This window comes from Alosa pseudoharengus, unplaced genomic scaffold (genome assembly GCF_046254945.1).
Source record: "Alosa pseudoharengus isolate Yale_2024_CS ecotype anadromous, Long Island Sound unplaced genomic scaffold, YU_APseudo_1.1 YU_APseudo_1.1_scf_23, whole genome shotgun sequence".
In the NCBI taxonomy this organism is placed as follows: domain Eukaryota; kingdom Metazoa; phylum Chordata; class Actinopteri; order Clupeiformes; family Clupeidae; genus Alosa; species Alosa pseudoharengus.
Window position 1 is genome coordinate 30230489 of NW_027468685.1, and position 21655 is coordinate 30252143.

Below are 21655 nucleotides of genomic sequence, written 5' to 3' on the forward strand. Positions count from 1 at the left end.
ACAGACAGAAAGCCCCACTTAAGGGAAAAAATCATCAAATGTTTACTGTTCTCAAACACTTAATGAATCTGCACCCATGGCGACTGTATCTGTCAGGACTGCACTATTCCTTAAATCTGGGGCAGATCCACCAGTACTCAGCCTTTGAGTGGGTTTCCTCTGTTATAGTGACTCAGCATTTCCTCAAATACTTCCAATCACTCAAACACACACAATAACTGAAACACACTTCCCAGTCACCCCAGTAGGCTACTCTCCGCCACAGAGTTTGCTTTCATTTGTTTGCTTTCAGTCTCACAGAGGATTCCTTCTGACATATCTCGGTGACTAACCCCCAACTAAAACAAAACAACAAACAGACAAGAACACTGTTGGTAAGAACGGCATCTACAGGGCATACAAATATTGAATCAGAAGAACACTTTCACAGAGAAGAATGGTGCTGTTTTGCTTCATTTCACAGAAATAAAGCAAATAGTATCTGACGGTTGCTGCATTGTAAGGAGCAAAAAAATAGACAGAAACCTAAGAACATCAGTGCAGTTAGAGAAATATTTAATATTTTAGTATCTTGAGTGGTCCTTAATTGGACTTGGTCTGAGACAAAGGCTTTTAAGAGCTGAATTTTAGAAATGTGAGAAAATTGTTCAATTAAAGTCAATTATGTCTTGGAAAAAAGGGTACTCAAAAAAGAGATATTATAGGATTTTTTTTCTTCTCCTTCTTCTCTTGGGACTTGGGAAAACACAGACACACTCTAGGGTCAAGAATCCGCAGAAGATCTTGCCGGCCCCCTTCCCCCACGCTGTATGCTGTTTTCATGATTTGTGGTTGACCACTTTACACATGTCCCATAGGTCCATACCGCGGAACATCCTCCCAGGAACGGCTGGTCTTAAACGAGGCCGAGGCAGCAGGGGAAGAGGAAGCGCGGAGACTGAACAGTCTCTTTGCCTTTGCCTGCGCTGAATCCCCAGCTCCGCGGCGCTCAATTATTCATCGCGTCCATGTTCTTACGGCGCACGTTTGAGATTCTGAGTATTTTTAGGTTTAGGGGGGAACTGAACAGACTGTAATACCAACTGATAGTCCTTTCTCCTCCACTGCCCTGGACACATATTTGCCCTCGACAGATGCACTCTAATCGCAGGCTCACCTGCGTGTGTGCATGACACATTGGTAGCCTATATTTGGACCTCCGCAGGTGTGATAGAATTGAGATCCAGGTGTGTGGACCTCTAACTTTGACGTTTTTAACCGCGGTTCATTGCATGCAGACTGCTCATCACATGCCTTAACAAAACCAAGCCTGACATGCTGAGTTGAACTATAGTGGGTTAGGCTACCTACGCAACTTTACGCACAAGCAATATAAAGCCTCCTGTAGTTACAGCATCAGTGAAATACTGAATGGATACCTTTCGACACACTCCCAAGATATTTGTGTAATTGTGTGTGTGTGTGTGTGTGTGTGTGTGTGTGTGTGTGTGTGTGTGTGTGTGAAATAGAAAAATGAGCAATCGTGCAGAGTGATTTTTTAGAGAAAGAAGCTTCTAAAAGGCTCTAATATAGGCTAAACATTCTATGTCCAGATATGATTTTTTTTTCATTATCAGGATCTGCAACAATTAAGACCTGGTATCACTAACTCATTAGCCTATGTGAAACCATCTAAACCTGCAAGCCGTTATAACCTATTGACATATAAAGAATCTAGGCCTAGGTAACCACCATTGTTGGAATAACCTAATCCGTTATATTTCGAGTTCAGTTTCTAAAAAGGACATAACCAAAATCTCCTCTGTTTCTCCAATTTAACGTTAAGCTACAGAAGGGAGACCTGCATGCCAAAATCACTATATAGCCTACACGAGAAGTTTGTACTGTTTAGGCAATAATACACTGGATTATGAAAACACGTAGACTATGCATCCCTGAGATTATAGACTGAATGAACAAATATAACACAGGGCTACATAAGGTGCAGACTTACCTCCAGTAAACATGAAAATGTATCCAGATCTTTTGCGGAGAAACTTCCCTAGCCTACTCTTAGGAAAGGACCGATTGGCACATCGCAGTGATCATTTTTCAGGGAGTTCGGTAGATCGAGTCCGTTTCCAGTTCAGGGTCCGCGTGTCTAAAGGCAGGGAGTTTGAGTGGGGGCCCATTGGGTGCCACTGGAGGAGAGCCGCCACAGGGACCTCTCGCGCCGACCTCGTCTTGCAGGTAGGATGGTGGAGAACGCGCGCTGCCGTTAAAGTTCACTCTCTCACCCCCTCTTGCCTGAGAGGATGTACAGGCACTGCGAAGTCAGAGCCGTATTTAGAGCTCTGTACGAAGTAGGCTAGTGCACTAGCGCCATCTAATGGAAGCGAAATGCTACCATGGACCAATTGTTTTCATCCGCTACTATGCTTTGTTTCAGGACAGATGCATGTGAATCGCAGTCGACGCGATGCAATCAGACCCTTCGGTTGCTTTAATAATTCGCAGTTTAGGCTCATAGTTAGCCCATATTTAGGCTAGGCTACAAACCACAATAATAATCTAGGTCTAGGTTGATATGCTATTCTATTAACAATGAATCATAAATCCATGCGCCATGTGAGGGGTAATGGTTGGTCTATGGCTTACTTTCATAAAATGTGCCCAAACCCCCATTTATATTTGGGATTGACCCCTGGCCCACACTGACTTTTTCAGGGCGTCATTGGCTTGGCCGTCTGTGTTGAGTATGTATGGCAGAACATGTAGCAAACATATAGGTACTGTGTATGTGTGCATGTCTGGATGTGCTTTGACAAGTTGATTGGGGTGAATGATGAAGATTTGACAGGTTAGTCCGCTCTGCACCGCACCCGCACCACGCCCCTGACAGCGCTACTGTGCGCTACATCCGGGCTCTTCTCAGGGGTGTCACAAGCCTGCGAAGATGGCGGCGGCAGGGAGGAATACACTATTATCTGCTAACTCTAATGTGCATAACAGTACAGCAGAGAACCAGAATACGGAGGAGGAAGATGGACAGAATCTCTGGTAAGTCCAGCCCAGCTACGATGATGCAGCCGTTCTAGATTGTATCTGTACCCCATGTGCTTATTGCTCAGAACCCTGTCTGACACTAGCTAGCGGCTAACAAGCAAATTGATGAAGCAGGTAACGCTAGCTAGCCATCTCATCAGCCACTATGAATGGTCCCTATATGATTCATGTTATGAATGGTTGTGATTACACCTATTGATGTCGTTTCTGTCCCCTTCTAAAGGTCATCCATATTGAGTGAAGTATCAACGCATTCACGGTCTAAATTGCCATCCGGGAAGAATGTGGTGGTTATGGGTAAGTATGCGCTCGAAAGGCAATGTTTCCGTTGTGCTGTATCACTGCATAACGTTAGAGGTGGCCAGGCTATTCTTGCAACACTGCCCATCCTAGCTTGGTAGTAGAAGTTAATGCATTGAGTCGTGTCAAACGAATCGTGAGAGCGAGTGTCTTGCCACAGGCTTGTCTCTTTGTATTAAGCCGATGGCTTCGCTCGCTGGCTGCTAATTGACACGATACGCTAGTCAGGATCAGGATCCAGGACGCGTTTTTGGTTTCCTCTTTAGAAACAATGAATGGTCCGCTGGACCATTTCACCCAGTGTCCTTTGTCAACGATTGGAATGAAGTATTTTACGACAACAGTCTTGCAATGAGCTGTGTCTTTCAAGAGTGCTTTGCTCAGTCGGGCATGACAACAGTTGCCCAGTCGGTCCGATAATCCCCGTTAGCAGACGCTAATCAGCGCAGCGCCCGCCGTGCTTGTGACAGGTCCCCTTGTGTAAGCTGACCATGCACGCTGCTTGCCCATGTTAGCTTGCTAGCATTGTTTGTCAGTTGGCACACCTGAGTTAATGTTACATAAAGGGTTCTCTGATCGAGTACGTGCAGAGCGCAATGCAGTTACGATGTGCTTTGTTTATATAATGTGTGTTTCAAATGTCCTATGCACTCTGAAACTGGTAGCGTGAATGACTAATCTGTTATTGTTTATGACCGGCTGTTGATGCACGTATGTGTTTGTTTTGGCGTGAGGTTTGTGATGTTCTTGACTGTGTCCCTCAGATCTGTTAGATGTCAGTGGTAATGGTCTGTGTAATATGTGCCATCCCTGTGCGTTTGCATGACTGTATGGATGATGGGTGCACTGTGCCTAGTGATGTGTCCAGCATGGTGACTCTAAGTACCCTGACTACTTTGTGTGTGTGTGTGTGTGTGTGTGTGTGTGTTGTTATAGGTGAGGTGGGGTCAGGTAAGACCACGCTGGTCGCCAAATTGCAAGGTGTGGAGGAATATATGCGGGGGCGTGGCTTAGAATATCTATACTTCAGCGTTCACGATGAAGACATTGACGGTAAGACTTCTGATTGGATAATAAATGTGCTATCCCTTACAATTAAATTGCTAGATTTAGCTAATAAGTACTGCTGTTGTTCAATGGTGATTGATAGTGTTCAGATACATGACATTAAGAATCTGTTCGCCATTATGAAAGGAGCAGGAGGTTGTTTGTCTATTTTTAGAACAGAGTAAAGTATCAGTACTGTGCATTTTAGGTTTTTTGATATTTCACTTGAAGTTTTTTTTTTGCATTAGTTTGTAAACCTGTGTTTACTAAAGATTCCAAAAAGCACAGATCTAATAAAATCCATAAAATGCATAAATATGCAGGAATATAATCATTTTAGTCTATTTGTAAGGCTTCCACCGCAGAACGTTCAGAATGCATTGGTGTTTTCCCCTTATAAACAATAAACGAGGCACTGTACCTTTAAGAGGCCATGTGTTCTTTATTGGTTCCTAGAGCCTCTGCTGTCACAGACCACTTCAGTATTGCTCAGTCATGGCTCTCTGTGACCTCAGATGCTATTCTACTCCACATGGGCTACATCTTACAGTTTATTTATAACAGTGTCTACATAAAGTTTCTGCTAGTTTCTGTAATAATATAGCCTGACCAGCCAGACCCACATTAAAATGTAGGGTCTGGGCACTCACCGTTCGCAGTGCTCAGTCCGAGGGGCGGGATAATCGGTTGTCTTTCAAATTCCCTCTGCACGCAATAGGACAGCGCTATGAGTCCCATGCGTTTCCCACCAGCGGAGCTAGTTGGCTAGTTCAAACTTTTGCCAACTTAACAAAAGCTTAACTCGTGTCACACTGTTCGCCAACAGCAACATCCATCTTATTTGTTTTCAAGTAGCAGGGAATTCAAGCCAAACCGTTGCAACTCTGCCATCAATCATTATGTTAAGCCCACCTAACGACTCTATATACGATTTGATTGGCCTGATAGAAGTTTAATTTTTCGAGCTCACAAGCCAACGGAGAGTTGCTAGACTAGCCCTGGCAGCAAATGTAATTTGCTGCCGCTAGGGTGCGTCTACATTTCTAGGCTAATAGTAATAGGTTACTATTCCTGTTTCTGATGTCATTCTCAAAACTGACTGAATTTGCAATCATACATATCAGACCGTTGTATCCAGAGCGACTTGCACATTATTAAAGCATAACTTTTTTTTTGCAATCAATCAGTATAGGTTTTTCTTAAAGGAGAACTACTCAGGCCATTTTTCACATAGGCTATATCTTTAAAATCATGCCCCCAGAGTGTAGCGCTGTAGCTGCCTGCCTACTCTGGCTGTTGGCTGCAGCAACTCAAGCTAGGTAGCACCGATTGTTTTAGTTTATTTTTTGTACCGGCAGTACCCAGTGACTTCGAGAAACAGAGATCTATGTGGAAGATCCGTGACCTTAGTGTTGTTACTAGTTACTAGTTACCTTATCTAGTTAGCTAGTTACTTCACTAGTCACAGGAACATGGCTTTATAATGAGCTTCTCATCCTTTGTGTGTTCCAGAGTGGTTCTCGGAGCCGATTTAATTATGATTAACAAGCCCATTAACGATTGAGCTCTTCCTTTGATGTTGCCCTGTGCCAGGCTGAATTGAGTCAACGCTGTTTGAATGCTTTTTATTATCTATGTGGCACAGGATGCTTGTGAGTGACAAAATAGAGGAGGTCAGCTTTGTTCTCAGGTTGTGTTAGGTGTGGGCCTTTGTCTTACTACTGTTAGGATTTCATTGTTGTGGTAGAATTATGTCTGATGTGTATTTGACTTTTAGACTATTTGACTCTGTGTGTGTGCGTGTACATGTGTGTTGGTATGCATGTTTTTGTGTGTGTGTGTGTGTGTGTGTGTGTGTGTGCGTGTGTCCATCCCTGTCCATCTGCAGACCACGCACGCTGTAACGCCTGGGTGCTGGACGGCGACCTCTATCACAAAGGCCTGCAGAAGTTTGTGCTGTCGGCAGAGAGCCTGCCCCACTCGGTGGCCCTGCTGGTGGTGGACCTGTCCCGGCCATGGCTGGCCCTCGACTCCCTGCACAAGTGGGCCAGTGTGCTGGCCGAGCACATCGACAAGCTCCGCATCCCGCCCGAGACCATGAGGGAACTAGAACTCAGATGTACGTAGAGCGTGTGTGTGTGTGTGAGGGAACTAGAACTCAGATGTACGTAGAGCGTGTGTGTGTGTGAGGGAACTAAAACTCAGATGTACAGAGGGTGTGTGTGTGTCTGCGTATGCGTGTGTACACATGCGTACTTGGGGAACACAGCGACCAGCCCCCACTTCCCTGCCCGAGACAAATTAGGGAACTAAAACACAGGTGTGTGTGTGTGTGTGTGTGTGTGTGTGTGTGTGTGTGTGTGTGTGTGTGTGTGTGTGTGTGTGTGTGTGTGTGTGTGTGTGTGTGTGTGTGTGTGTGTGTGTGTGTGTGTGTGTGTGTGTGTGTGTGTGTGTGTGGCTCTGTGGCTCTGTGGCTCTGAATGGAGCTGTAGCTGAATATTGTGTCCCAGCTGTGTAGAGTACGCATCAAACTGGGTTTATTATTCTAGTTATGAACTTAACCTAAAGAGGGCACTAGAGCGAGGCTTAATAAATGCATTGAATCCCATGATATCATCATTTCCCCTTGATGGCAGATGTGCCATATATTCATTTAAAACCAGAAGCCAGAAGTACATACATTTTGATATGACCTTAGTATGTTTGGCTTTTTTCCATTCTGTGGTCATTAAGCTTGGGAAATTGTGTGGTGTGTGTGTGGTTTGTGTGTGTGTTGTGTGTGTGTGTATGTGTATTTGTGTGTGCAGTGGTAAAGCAGTTTCAGGAGTATGCAGAACCAGGAAGTGACTTAGAAGCAGTAACGCAGCGCAGAAACCCAGACCAAGAGGAGGAGAGTGTCTTACTACCGCTGGGGGATAACACACTAACACACAACCTCGGCCTGCCCATAGTGGTGGTCTGTACTAAGGTAAACACAAACACACACACTCCCTGTTTGTCCTTCCCTCTCTTTCTTGCTGTCTCTCTCTCTCTCTTACTCGCGTGCACACACACACGCTCCCACGCACACACATACACATACTCTTTTTCTTTTAATCTCTCCGTCTGTCTTTTTTACTCTGGCTTACACACACACACACACACTCTCTCTTCTCATAATGGTTGTTGAGTCAATTACAACATGCATATCAACAGTTCAAAACCTAATGTGTTAGTGGAGCACATATGTTTTGTAATGCATACTTTGGTTTTAGCATATAGATACAAATACAGCCGCCACCATTGTGCCTTTGTGCAAGACACTTAATCTGTGGTTACTCCGGGAGAGCGGTCCTGTAATAATGGACGTATGTACAATGCCGCATGAATAAATAAAAGACAAAGCTGAATAAGTAGAGCCTAATGGATGTGCTCTTTCTTGTCCTACAGTGTGACGCCATTAGTACCCTGGAGAAGGAGCACGACTACAGAGACGAGCACCTAGACTTCATCCAGTCCCACATCAGACGCTTCTGTCTGCAGTGTATCCTTAGCATGCTGTTAGCGCCCCAGTGCTGTTGGAACCCTGTCCAGTGCTGTTGGAACCCTGTCCAGTGCTGTTGGAACCCTGTCCAGTGCTGTTGGAACCCTGTCCAGTGCTCTTGGAACTCTGTGCAGTAGTACAGCAGTAACTGCTGTAACTCTTTTGAAGGGAGGTGTGAGCTACTTCTCTGGCGTGTTTAATTTGGGCCTTGTTTAAAATATAATGTACCTTGTTCTGGACAAAAGTGTCTGGCAATACATTTAAACATAAACACAAATAAATGCGACTTCCTGCACAGTCACTGACTGCACTTTTAGTAGAAGCCATTGATGACGTGTTGTTATTAGTCCATGGCCATGTTGTTATTGGCTTGTTGCTGTGTTGTCCTTGATCTTTAACCCCTCCTGTAGACGGGGCGTCTCTTCTCTACACGTCCATGAAGGAGGGGAAGAACCTGGACGTTCTGTACAAGTACATGGTGCACCGGCTCTACGGCTTCCCTTTCAACATGGCTGCCCAGGTGGTGGAGAGAGACGCAGTCTTCATGTGAGTTATCCGTCCCCTCCTCGTCTCTCTGTCGCTAGGTGTGTCTCCCATCCCCTCCTCGTCTCTCTGTCGCTAGGTGTGTCTCCCATCCCCTCCTCATCTCTCTCTGTCGCTAGGTGTGTCTCCAATCATCTCCTCGTCTCTCTGTGTCGCTAGGTGTGTCTCCCATCATCTCCTCGTGTCTCTCTGTCTCTAAGCGATAGGTGTCTACTTGTCTCCCTCTATCATTAAGTGCCTCCCTGCACTGCATCTCCTTGTTTCTCCATGTCGCTAAGCATCTCACCCCTCCTCATCTCTGTGTTGCTAAGCGCCTCTCATTTCCTGTGGTCCCCCCATGCTGTCCTAGGTTGAATCTTGATCCAGACCTTAGGCGGCTGTGTAGGGATTCAGAATTAAGTAAATAGTGAATCAAGTTCGGGCTCCTGATGGGTCCCCAGGCACAATATTTAACGTTGCACTGGTTATGTTAAAAACCAAAAGCCTGTGCAGTCCTGCGCTCAGCCTCGTCTGTTTTTCAGTTCTCTTGTCCGTCTTGTTTGGGTTTGATTAGTAATCTCAAATAACGTTAATGCTGTTAGCATTCCCACCCATGTTTACGACTCTTTTTACCATCGTGGTCTTTAGACAAATAATGCTAATATTACATGGCATATCATCATAAACATGTATGTTGATACATGTACCTTTTGGTGTGTTGTTATTATGTCTGTCTGTGTGAGACAGTTGCCTGTCCAAACAGCTCTGGTTATGAATCACTCATTACACACACTCAGGGCTGTTAGGGTGGGCAGACTCGACTCGCCTAGCAGACGGGTGACGCATACAACAGCCTGGCAGGTCGAAATCCGTAAGTTGTTGGAAAGGTCAAAAATTAGCGCTGTATGCTCCTGGGTGTGTGGTCATTACCAGTGGCTTTATCTAGATTTGATCTAGATTAGATGGAAAACATTAGAAGAGGTCAAAGATGCCATGTGTACCTTGTGCGAAAATCTGTTCTTTATCTATCTGTTCTTACTAAAGATGGCATATTGAGGTAAAATACACAACAGACAATGCAGTAAGCAATGAAATAAGCCAGACATGCGTACCTCAGTCACTATGAATTGCACCTCCACGTGTGTGTATGTGTGTGTGCAGCAGCAGTAGTCTTGGTGTTTTCAGACATTGGGCGGTGTATTGTAAGAGGAATGAAAGCTGAGATCAAACCAGACAGAGCACAGAAACAACAGGCTGCATATTTTTCCTCCTAGAATCACAACAAAGCCAATTTCATGTTTCATTGTGCAGGCAGGCACCATTAGCTAGACACAGAAGTCATATTAATGTCAAAAGTCCATGCCGTTAGAGTTATAATACTATTTTGGTACCGGTATTATGGGTGTTTTGTAAACCTAAAATAGATGTACTGTCAATTCAGCAATTCAGTGCCATTCACAATTTAAAGGTGCTTTAGACTGATATGCTGTTCTGTATGTACAGTACAGTATTTTGTGTGTGTTGTGTGTCCTGTATACAGTATATGTGTGGTGGGTATCTATCTGTAGGTGTAACTAAACCATATGTGTGTTTGTGTGTCTGGGTCTAACTGTGCATGTATACAGTCCAGCAGGTTGGGACAATGAGAAAAAGATCTCCATCTTGCATGAGAACTTCCAGACGTTGAAAGCAGACGACGTGTTTGAGGAGGCAATAGTGAAACCACCAGTGAGGAAGGTAAGAGAGAGAGCAGCTCTGTCCGAAGCTCTGTCCAAACCTCCGACTCCTCTCTCAGAGAGAAGAGAGGAGCTCTGTCCGAAGCTCTGTCCAGACTTCTGATTCCTCTCACAGATGGCTCGATCTACTCTGGAAATGTATTGAAATTCTGAATTTTTTCCAGACCTGGAGAAGTTTTAAAATATGTTGGTGCAAGTCTTGAAAACGTCTGGAGGTTTTACTCACAAAAATGCATTGAATAATTTTGGGCTTAACTGTAGAAATGTCTCTCTCTCGCTCACTGGCAGATAGATAGATAAGTGTTCCATCTAAAGAAGTTATTTTTGTGAAATGACGGCTTCTTCTGTCTTCTTTTGTCTTGTCAGTTTGTACATGAGAAGGAGGTGTTGGCTGAAGATGACCAGGTGTTCTTAGTGAAACTACAGGTGAGAAACAGATTCTTTCTCTTTGACGAGAAGAGCACTTGCATAAACACATGGGAACTGAAGGTAGAAGAGAGTGCGTGCGTGCGTGCGTGCGTGCGTGCGTGCGTGCGTGCGTGTGTTCAGACTGTAAAGCTGCGGGAGGATTTTTAAAACATTTGTGGTGATCTTTGTAAATGTCTTTCTTTATTGACAATGAAAAGACCATATGATGATTAATGTTGGCATGTTAATTGCAGCTGAACAATAAGCAACCTTTCTGCTGTTCTGTCTAAGTCTAAGAGAAATACTCTCTGCTAAGAAAAATACTCTCTGCTAAGAAAAATATTTAAAAGAAATTAAAAAAGTTTTTGGAATGTGACCTTTTTTGATTTTGCTATATTACATTTGGAAATGGCACCCGCTGCATAAGAAGAGGGAGAGCGCCATGTTTTGTGTATTCTTCTTCCCTTCGACGCATCGCTCAGATGGGCTTTTAAGCTGTTGCTTCACTGAAAACAAAGTACAGAAGTGCGTTCAAATTCGGCAAGCATTGGCGAACATTGTTCTCTGAACAGTTTGATTTGAACGATTTGGCATTCCATTGTAACAGTAATTGCATTGGTACCTTCATCAAGATCAGGTCCAGCTCCACTGAATATTCGCGAAGAACTACCTCCTCAGACTGTTTGGGAGAACTACCTCCTCAGACTGTTTGTGAGTGTTTCCAAACGCTCAGCAAAAACTCAAGGCAAACAGTAACTTGTTTGCAAACGTTCGCCTATGTTTGCGAATTTGAACGCACTTGAGATCTCAGCTCCACAGTGAGCATGACTTGAGAATATCAAGCCTGCAACCCCATTTTTATGTGCAGTGCAGGCACTCATTGCAGTCACTATCGCAGTCATAATACAAAGGCATTCACTTGTTCATCCATCTTGCCAAATGTATTTGCTCATTTTTACAGATTGCAAAGTGAAACATTTAAGTGATAACACACATGCTATTCCTTTTTCTCAATGTTCTAACTGTATTGAAGTGATGCCATTGCATTCTTATTTTCTCTATTTTTGAATATTTTTTTGGTATTATATGATGTTATTGATTTAGAACTTGATGTTCACTGCTGTAAAGTAACAATGTGTGTGTGTGTGTGTGTGTGTGTGTGTGTGTGTGTGTGTGTGTGTGTGTGTGTGTGTGTGTGTGTGTGTGTGTGTGTGTGTGTGTGTGTGTGTGTGTGTGTGTGTGTGTGTGTGTGTGTGTGTGTGTGTGTGTGTGTGTGTGTGTGTGTGTGCTTTTTCAGTCTCTGTTGGCTAAGCAACCGCCTGTCACAGCTGGCAGACCAGTGGTGAGTCTCTCTCTCTGTCTGTCTGGAATTCAGTATTCAGTATCGTGGTGAATTCTAATAGTGTTTTATTTGTGTGTGTGTGTGTAGGACCCCACCAACAGAGCCCCGACTGGCTCCCCGCGGACCAGCAACCGTTCTGCAGCGGCTAATGTGGCTAACGTCATGCCCATGCAATCAGGTACCAAGAAGATTGATCCCAACATGAAAGGTGTGTATGAGACCGGGCCCCTGAGGATGCAGGCCTTCCCTCTTTTCTCTCTCTCACTTTTCTATCTTTCCCTTCTCTTCCTCTCTTTCCATTATTTTTCTCTATTTATTTCTCTCTTTTCTTTACTCTTTCATCCCTTTCTTTTCTTTTCATTCATTCTTTCCTTTCTTTCTCTCCTATCTTCTCTCTCTCTGTTCCTTTCTTTCTCCTGTACTCTCCTCCTCCATCCTCATGGTGTCATCACTCCGTTCTGACTGGGATCACATTAGATCTGATTCGATCAGATCTCTCCTCTGTGAAATGAACTCTGGCTTTCTGCTGTCCCTGCCTCTGCTGATGCTTCTCTTCTCTGATTGGCCCCTGTTGCCAGACTCCTCTCCTCACTGGACTGTTCAACTGTCTTTATCTTTGTCTGTTTTGGCCCATGGTGGCGTAGTTTTTCCACAATGCTTGTCCATGGGTGTTGCTGCCAGTTTAGAGAGTTTTCTGGGAGGTGGAATGTTAATGTTGTGTGTCTCTTGATGTTTCAGGTGAATTGTTAGTGTGTGTGTGTGTGTGTGTGTGTGTGTGTGTGTGTGTGTGTGTGTGTGTGTTTGTTTATCACATGGTGATCCATGAGATAAAATGCTGTGTGTGTGTGCATGCGTGCGCGTGTAAATGCATGTCTGTGTAAATGCATGTGTCTGTGAGAGAGAGGTAATGGTGTAGGTGAAGTGTGTGTGCATGCCTGCGTATGCGTATTAGATGAGGTTAGATGAGGTATGAATTTTGTGTGTGTGTGTTGTAGGAGGTCAAACCAGTGAAGGGGTGCTGGCTAACTTCTTCAACAGTCTGCTCACGAAGAAGGCAGGGTCACCTGGGCCAGGTGGACAACCAGCCACAGGCAGCAGCACGCCGGGCACAGTCAGGAAGTCAGGTAGGAGCACACACACACACACACACACACACACATACACACACACACACACACACACGTATACACACATATACACACATATACACACATGCTCTTTATTCTGCTTTTGTTTGTTTTAGTCTGTCTGAGCGTGCGTGCATGTGTGTTTGCATTCATGCTGATTCTAGAGACGCTAATTCAGGGTTTCCACGGGTCATGGAATTTCTGGAATATCATGGGATTTTGGGAAGTCTATTCCATACATGAAAAGTCAGGGAATTTTATTATTTTGGGGGCAAAGTCATGGAATATCAGGGAAATTTGCTGTAGCAGTTTAAAAGTTACTTGCCAAAATATAGTTATTAGCTTTACTGCTTACTTGAGTTGGGGTTAGCCCAACTTTGAATTCAATGCCCATTTATTCATCTCCCTTTCTAAAAAAGTAAAAGATTCTTGAATGCTACACGACTGTTCTGAAATCTTTGCTCGGTATATTCTACCCTTCATTATATAGTAGGTCATGGAAATTCAGATTTTATTTGGTCAGGGAAAGTCAGGGAAAAGTCATGGAATTTTACATTTCACTTAGAGTGGGAACCCTGCTAATTGTTTTGAGGTGGCATTGTTTTGTTTCTGTAAGTTCTAAAATGAGTCTGTGTTTTGGTTCCGTAGGTTCTAAACTGGGACTGACAGATGTACAAGCTGAACTAGATCGGATCTCCAGCAAATCAGAACTGGATTCCACAAACTCCACCACGCCCCCCGCAGAAAACGACCAATCATGAGAAGGGGGAGGGGACACGTACATTATTCTCCACCTCCTGCTTCACTGCTCTCCACTCAACTTTACCTGTACCTGCCCTTTACCTGTCCTCCCCCTACACACCTGCGCTTGTGCTTTGAGACAACTAACAGCTGCATGCTGTGAGAACAGCCTCTCTCTACCACAACCATACAGACTACTGACACATACATACACACACACACACACATTACTGACACACACTTACACACTCTACTCACACACACACACACTTTTGTGTACACAACACACACCTACTGTAAACCTGACACACACACTTACTTTTGTGGCCTGTTTGTTTCTCTATGTCTATGTGAGTCAGGGCGGGAGGGAGGTAGAGAGGGGAGTGTGTGTGTGTGTGTGTGTGTCATGTTTGGCTGTTGAAGTTGTAGGGGATGAATAGACAGATATGTTTGGGAAGAGCTCATGTGTAGAGGTTAGATCACCAGAGGTAGTTTCTCATCTCATCTTTCTCTCCTTGGTTCACCCACCTCCTCTCTCCCTGGAGTGCGCATGTGGTGGCGGGAGTTGGAGGGCTCCTACAGGGGGCAGCATTTCACACACTGACACTTAAAAAAGGGAATTTGGGCTCTGAGCCCACGTGGATGTGCGGTCAATGAAACACCACTGCTGTGTGTGTGGGGGGGTGGGGGTTCAGACAGGAATTGTTTTGGCTTGAACTTCATGCTTTTTTATTTATGTGTCCTAGTCAGTATTCTGAAGCAGTGGGAAGGGTAAAACTCTAAAGGTCAGATGACACAGGAAGTTGCATCACACAGGGGAGGAAATGACTCTGATGGAGAAGTTTGCCGGCGTCCGTTAGTTAAAAATAGATAAACATGTAAATATTTCCCTTTTCTTCTCTACTACCCTGGAGAGTGTTGTGTGGAGAGTCAATCACGGATAATGGTGACGCCCAAACTAACCCTGTCTGTGATTCTCCCCTGCTGTATAGGTCAAAGGTTAGGGTTCAAAGGTCATGTGAGCGTGTACAGATGTGAGGGGGGAGTGGGGTGTTCGGAGGTAGAAAGTTTGATGGCCTATGGGAGGCAAGGAACTCATGTTGGTTGGTTCTAGATGGGATGAAGGGAAGTGTTTGAACCGGTTCTAGGTGGCGAGAGAGGATTGTTGAAAGTGGTTCTAGATGGAGAGAGGAGCATGTTTAGAACTGGTTCTAGATGGGTAGTGGGGAATTCATGTTGGAGCAGGAATATGTTCAGTATTGAAATAGAATTGAAATGCATTGAGAGCCTCAGAGAGCACACACACACACACACACACACACACACACACACACACACACACACACACTACGCGGTAGTCAGGGAGAATTGTTGATCCACTGCTCTGTGGGAGTTGTTGAAGACAGACACGTCATCCAATCAGACACAGACCTACAGGCCTGAAGGGAGGAAATCCCGACCTCACACATTGTGTCTAATGGGATCCCCTGTCCTGCATCTGTGTTGGATCTGGGCCGGGGACGGGCCACAGTCTAGAACTAGCAGCAAGTTGGCTGGGCTTTGCATACCATCATCCAGACAGCACTGACTCTGTAGTAACATGCGTGCGCAGGGGTGTGTGTCTGTGTGTGTGTGCGTGTGTGTCTCTGTGTCTGTCTGTGTGTCTGTTGTCTGTTTGTGTGTGTGCACTTGCGCGCATGCCTGTTTGTGTGTGTGCACTCGCGCGCATGCCTGTTTGTACCTGTGTGTGTGTGCGCACCTGCATGCCTGTTTGTACCTGTGTGTGTGTGAGTGTGTGCGTGCGCGTGCGTGTGCGCCTACTTGTTTCTATGTGTGTGTGTGCGTGCGTGCGCGCATGCGCACATACTTGTGTGTGTGTGTGTGTGTGTGTGTGTGTGTGTGTGTGTGTGTGTGTGTGTGTGTGTGTGTGTGTGTGTGTGTGTGTGTGTGTGTGTGCCTACTTGCGTGTGTGTGTGTGAGGTGGAGAGTAGACATGTACTGTACAGATATTGTTCCTGTAAACGCTAGTCATTAGTTGCAGAGGTGGTGGGGGTGGGGCGACGCGTCACTCCTGGAGAATGTACAGTCATCATCGTCAAACTTGAAGAAAACAAAAAGAACAAAAAAAAATAACAAAACTACAAACACGGTCCTGTTATTTCTCACGCCGTAGTGATGTTTGTATGGATCAGGTCTGTTGTCATTCTATTAAAGGTGTATTTATTGGAAAAAATAGAGTTGTTTTGTCTGTTTTGTTCTGCTCTGTGTACAGTATAGACCAGCGATATTTTAACAGTGACACATGCTCTAATCAAGAAACAAAGACTTTGATAGATTTGTTTGTACCCACTAATACTCCATAAAATACTTAGACACACAAAATGTACTCTAAGTTTGTATCCACATTAATAAACCCATAACTAACAGGTGTTTATTACTGAATATAAAGTCATGAATGTTTACTGTTTATTTTTACAGTTCTTAGCAGACCCCTTTGACATCGATAAGCATTAAATTAACATTAGAATTACCAGTAACAATTTAAAGTGATATTGCCTTAATACAAATACAATGTAGACTAAATAGAATTTGGACAGAACAAAAACAATAAACATTTACAAACTCTGAAGATCCCGAAAACAATAGAATGAAGGGCTATCTATCTATTAATCAATTTTAACTAATAATGAATAAGAACAATGATACATTATGATTGTTGAATTGTTCATGGCATTGAAGACTAAGGCTTTCTATGTCCTGGACTGTTTCATTTAAGTGAGCCAATGTAAGGCATATGTACTGCACACTCAGTGCTTTATCATGTGCATCAGTATCAGCATCAGTTCCACAGCACAGTTTAAGGAACACCCCAACTTTTTGGTGAATTAGCTTTTTCCCATCTACCCCAGTGTTAGATAGGAGGATCCATACTCTTGTCCTCTCTGTGCGTGCAATAACCCAGTCTGACCACTGGAGGTGGGGTGCACCAGTAAGCCACTAAGCCTAGAGCTCCCTTTTAGTTAATAATCTAATTTCCCTAAAAGTTGACGTGTTCCTTTAAACAACTGCAGATTTTAAATCAGCAGATCATCAGCCACTCTTGAGTAGAAGACCTGGGATGTATTTCAAGCATGGAGTTTTTGTGACAAACCCAGAGGAGGTTGAACCTAAAAGATGGCCCCTGTAGCTGTTATTTATTTATTTTTTAAGCCCAATCTAAACTTTTCTCATCTGTTGTTCCTCGTTGGTGGAACACACTACCAGTTCCTACTAGAGCAGGGACATCCCTCTCCATCTTCAAAAAACTCCTGAAGACCCAGCTCTTCAGAGAACATCTCTCGTAGCACTACTTGCAACTAGCCTTGCTAACTCCAGCACTTATCACCTGACTAGAACTGACACTTGACTATGAAAATAGCACTCACTGATACACTAGCTTGTTCTTATTGTACTGTATGTTTAAATTGTTTACCATGTTGAGAGTCACTTTGGTTAAAAATCATCAGCCAAATGTAATGTAAAGTAAAGTAAAGGTCTCCTTCATATCCCTCACTCTCAGCTCAGGCAAATAGGTGACAGAGCCTTCGCCTTTAATTGGAATGAAAGAGGTGGTGTATTCCGTTCTTATTCCGATTTATCTACCATATATAGGGTCAGTCGGATTGCCCGCTGTAGCTTATCAAGCAAAAGCAAAGCAGCAATGGCTTTTCCCATCAAATTATGTAAAGAGCACCTGATCAGAATAGAACGTACGCCATGTAAACAGATGACACAAGATTTTCATTCAGAATAGTCTAATCGGAATGACTGTCCATGTAAAACCCACCTACTCACTTCTGTTTCCGAGTCATTCTATGTTGATGACTTGATCGTCAGTAGGGTCGCTTTAGGTGTAGGAAGCTGTGAGTGAACTTCCTGTTTTCAGAAATGGGACGTGGAAGTGAGGCTGCGCAGATCAGACTTCAGCTAAAGAGAGGAAAGGAAAATAAGTGTCATGGATGTGTGTGTGTGTGTGAGAGAGAGAGAAATATAATACAAAATAAAAAAAATACTATTATATTCAAGTCCAGTTTTAAGCACTTGGGATCTGGCTTTATAAGACTTTAATTTATTTAAGGTTTTCCCACAATCAGTCAGCATGTCAGCTCAGGGCCTCATGTAGTCCAATACAAATATATGTACTGTATATGTATATCATAATATATATACACATCTTTAACCACCGAACAAGAAACCCTCAGCTCTTCTTAGAGTAAACATTAACTGGACATAAACATTAATTAAGGGAAATGTTTGTGAGTGTTGATATGCAGATACTGTATGTAGACGCCAATCTGTCTATGGTGGGCAGGCTTACCACTGATGTGGGGGGACAGCTTTGAGTGTAGGGGCTGGAAGGAGAGGGCTATGCTGGCAGCGAACAGAAAACACACTGTCAGACCCAGCATCTGTTACAGGAGGAGAGAATAGAGACCAGCGAACAGAAAACACACTGTCAGACCCGTTACAGGAGGAGAGCGTAATAGGGAGCCAATTGAGAAGGAGGAAAAGCAGACTGAGTTGGAGTGGAGTGAAGTTAATTCCATGTCTTTTTTTTGCTGTAGCACAGGTCATAATGCTGTTATATACTGTACCATACCCAGAGAGCAAGCTGCTGAATCTGAAGGCTACTGGATGTTGCTCAGGATTAAAGCGTGAACGTTTAATGAATGAATAAATTCTATATGCAAAAAATAGGAGATGCATGTGCTTCTTATGCATTCCATATGTTTGAATATGTGTTTGTAAGTATGTAACATATGCATTTATTCACTTTTCAACTCCTCTCTACGTCAGTGTGCAGTTCCACAGTTTTTTAAAGAATCTGTCATCGTCCCGGTACCTAAATCAGCAAAAACAACAGGCCTCAATGACTTCAGATCAGTCATTGAGGCCTGTTCAGATCAGTCAGATCCTCACTTCAGTGGCTATGAAGGTGTTTGAGCGCTTGGTCCTCTCCTATCTACAATCCTGTGTTTCGCCACTGATGGACCCTTATCAGTTTTCTTGCCAGGCAAACAGATCTTTGGAAAATGCCATCAATCTAGCTGTTCATTTCACTCTGCAACACCTGGGATCGAGCAACACCTATGCACGTATCTTGTTCATCGACTTCAGCTCGGCCTTCAATACAATCAATCCTCTTATACTATTCTCCAGGCTTCAAGGTATGAATATTAATACAACTCTGTGCCATTGGATATTGGACTTTCTGAGCAACAGAAGTCAAGCAGTCAAGGTTATTAATGCTACATCATGCCCTCTGACTCAACACTGGGGCTCCACAGGGCTGTGCTATCTCCTCTGCTTTTCTCCATCTATACCAATGACTTGATATCTCACTAGTGCAGCAACAACAAGCTCCATCTCTATATGTGACCAGCCAATAACCTTGACAGACTCCTTTAAATTCCTTGGCTCATACATCAGCAAGAACTTGAAGTGGGACATTAACACCACTCACATTATCAAGAAGGTTCAACAAAGACTACTATACTTCCTTAGGCAACTTAAGAAGTTTCATGTGAGCAAAGATCAGTTGGTGCATTTCTACAAAGCCATCACAGAGAGCATCATCACCTATCACTGTCTGGTATAGGAGTTCAGACTGTCGCAACAAAAGGAAATTAGAGCGAGCTGTCACCTAAGCCTCTGACATAATTGAGTGTGACCTCCCCACAGTTCACGTTCTGTACTCCGTACTATGATTCTGAGCTTCCAGAATCCTAAAAGATCCCAAAGCACCACTTTCTCCAGCTTCTCCCGTCTGGACCACGTTACAGATCCATGAGGACTGAAACCACACATTTCAAAAACAGCCTCTACTCTGCAGGAATAAGACTCTTGAACACAACTAAACTGAAATGATTTTCTTTCTAATCATTATTTATGTATTTATTTATTTATTTATTCACTGGATTGAGCTAAAACCTGTAACAAAAATATCACCAACACTATTGTGTGGCAGTAAAAAGTATCTATCTATCTATCTATCTATCTATCTATCTATTTTCTAAGGAAGTGTCACTATGATCATTTGCGTATTATTTAACTGGTCATTATTACACAACAGAGATTTTGGGAAATAGCATTGACCTGACAGAACATTCTGCGAAAGGGCAAGAGCTGTTTGCTGGTAGGTGGGAGTGTCACTTACTGAGGCGGCCACGAGGACATTCACGTCATGACTCTTCACTGCAGCTGCACAGGACACAGGAAAGACACATAGTAGTGCCACTGTATCTAAAACAAACTCCTAACACACACACACACACACAACACACACACACACAACACACACACACACAACACACACACAACACACACACACACACACACACAGTCATTTAATGTATGCAAACTACAAATTCTGTTCATGCAAACCCTTGACCCTCAAAAATGTCTTAAATTGAAGAAGTGCCATTGTTGTTGTTGTTGTAGTACCGTGACACTCCAGCTGATGCAGGGAAGTCTGCTTGGCAGCCCCAGGGCAGTGAGGATGAGGAAGAGGAAGATGGCAGAGAAGACTCCGATGGTGATGACCTGGAAGAAGATGTAGGTGTCCAGCACTGCAGTGAACCAGGAGGTGCGGACGACGAGGAAGGCAGCCAGGAGAAACACCTGCACACCCACAGCCACAGAGACAGAGATCATCAGACATACAGCATACACACATGCACACACACACACACACACACACACACAGTGTGCACACACACACACACACAGTGTGCACACATCAATAATCATGATTATGATGATCATGTGCCAAAAGATTCCAAATCAACACTGAACAGAATGAAGCAGGCATACACACACACTTTCTCTTACACTAACATACACACACACACACACACACAGCAGAACTGGGCAACTGAACTGGGCCGCATGCACTAAAGAGACCACTGGCCAATAAGTCCCTTGTGTTGGGGTAACTTCAGCAGGTCAGTGACACAGCAAGGGTCACAGAAAAAAACAGAGTAGACATATAGCAGAACACTAAAACCATCAAGCCTAAGGGTCACTACACCAGCACACAGATGACCGTATAAGGAAGATTTAAGATGTAGCCTACAGAGTTCTTACCAGCTCGGTGATCTTCAGTATGCCCTGGGCAGATCTCAGATATTTCAGATTTAAAACTTCTTCAGTGTCAGTGGCCATTATCAGATGGAATTCAAATGAGTCCTTCCTACCCCACTATCAGTGATCCGATTGTTGGATGTTTTAAGCGTAGTAGACAGTGGTAACCAGCACTGCCGTCACAGGAAGTGGTCAGAGAGAGGCACAGACGCCCATGACATGATTGAGTAACCTTGTGATGTGCTAGGTTTCCTGACAGTGAGGTCTTTTCACCTCTTAGTCAGACATATATATTTAGATATGTCTTAGTCAGATATGGTTTCCGACCAAGATAAGCCAACACAGTTATTACGGAAAGCTTTATTTTTAGGCAATTCTGGACACAAGCAAACTGAAAAATGCTGAGCAAAGTATTGCAGCAAGTGTAGAATTACTGTCAAGCACATCAAATGAGCCTGTTTACATAGTCAGAGTTGTAAAGGTTCGGCTTCAGAAAGTAAAAGTCCTGCCACATATTTGCTTTAACTATTCACTAAATCAGCTGAGTCTAATTAGTACAACTCCTTAGCCAGGTAGATTAGTTAATTAGTGAAATCACCTGTGTTAAGTGCACAGGTCAAACCAATATATGGTAGGACTTTTACTTTCTGCTGGACTTGTACGCCTCTGCTAATAACTCTCTCACAGATATCAACTGTACATGATAAACTGTGGATTTGCCAGGGCCATGCTGTTTTGAAAC

The 21655-nt window shown here is 43.8% G+C and overlaps 2 protein-coding genes across 3 annotated transcripts; one reads left to right on the plus strand and one right to left on the minus strand.

Annotated features, from left to right (window-relative positions):
* The first annotated feature begins 2926 nt into the window (after nt 1–2926).
* dync1li1 (dynein, cytoplasmic 1, light intermediate chain 1) lies at nt 2927–15116 on the plus strand. 2 transcript variants are annotated; one of them, XM_076302294.1, is made up of 13 exons: nt 2927–3039; nt 3269–3342; nt 4282–4398; nt 6281–6511; nt 7200–7360; nt 7822–7915; nt 8326–8461; nt 10063–10174; nt 10540–10599; nt 11879–11923; nt 12011–12131; nt 12919–13047; nt 13699–15116. In XM_076302294.1, the coding sequence occupies exons 1-13, from the start codon at nt 2936–2938 to the stop codon at nt 13809–13811; spliced, it is 1497 nt and encodes a 498-aa protein (XP_076158409.1). In that variant the 5' UTR covers nt 2927–2935; the 3' UTR covers nt 13812–15116. The 2 variants fall into 2 exon arrangements, with proteins under 2 accessions (XP_076158409.1, XP_076158410.1); XM_076302295.1 differs by having other exon boundaries at nt 12011–12101.
* A 1138-nt stretch (nt 15117–16254) lies between these two features.
* LOC143140259 (CKLF-like MARVEL transmembrane domain-containing protein 7) lies at nt 16255–21446 on the minus strand. The gene is made up of 5 exons (XM_076301047.1): nt 20917–21446; nt 20275–20451; nt 19988–20086; nt 18149–18239; nt 16255–17757 (listed from the first exon to the last, which is right to left on the minus strand). The coding sequence occupies exons 1-5, from the start codon at nt 20992–20994 to the stop codon at nt 17747–17749; spliced, it is 456 nt and encodes a 151-aa protein (XP_076157162.1). The 5' UTR covers nt 20995–21446; the 3' UTR covers nt 16255–17746.
* Nucleotides 21447–21655: the final 209 nt, after the last annotated feature.

What these genes read in the sequence shown, in the direction of transcription:
- dync1li1 (XM_076302294.1), top strand. Translation starts at nt 2,936, where the DNA reads ATGGCGGCGGCAGGGAGGAATACACTATTATCTGCTAACTCTAATGTG. An exon ending in GAAGAATGTGGTGGTTATGG is followed by an intron (nt 3,343 to 4,281) that starts GTAAGTATGCGC and finishes GTGTTGTTATAG; the next exon opens with GTGAGGTGGGGTCAGGTAAG. An exon ending in GAGAGAGACGCAGTCTTCAT is followed by an intron (nt 8,462 to 10,062) that starts GTGAGTTATCCG and finishes GCATGTATACAG; the next exon opens with TCCAGCAGGTTGGGACAATG.
- LOC143140259 (XM_076301047.1), bottom strand. Translation starts at nt 20,994, where the DNA reads ATGGCCACTGACACTGAAGAAGTTTTAAATCTGAAATATCTGAGATCT. An exon ending in GCATCAGCTGGAGTGTCACG is followed by an intron (nt 20,087 to 20,274) that starts GTACTACAACAA and finishes TGTGTGTGTTAG; the next exon opens with GAGTTTGTTTTAGATACAGT. An exon ending in ATGTCCTCGTGGCCGCCTCA is followed by an intron (nt 18,240 to 19,987) that starts GTAAGTGACACT and finishes CTCCTGTAACAG; the next exon opens with ATGCTGGGTCTGACAGTGTG.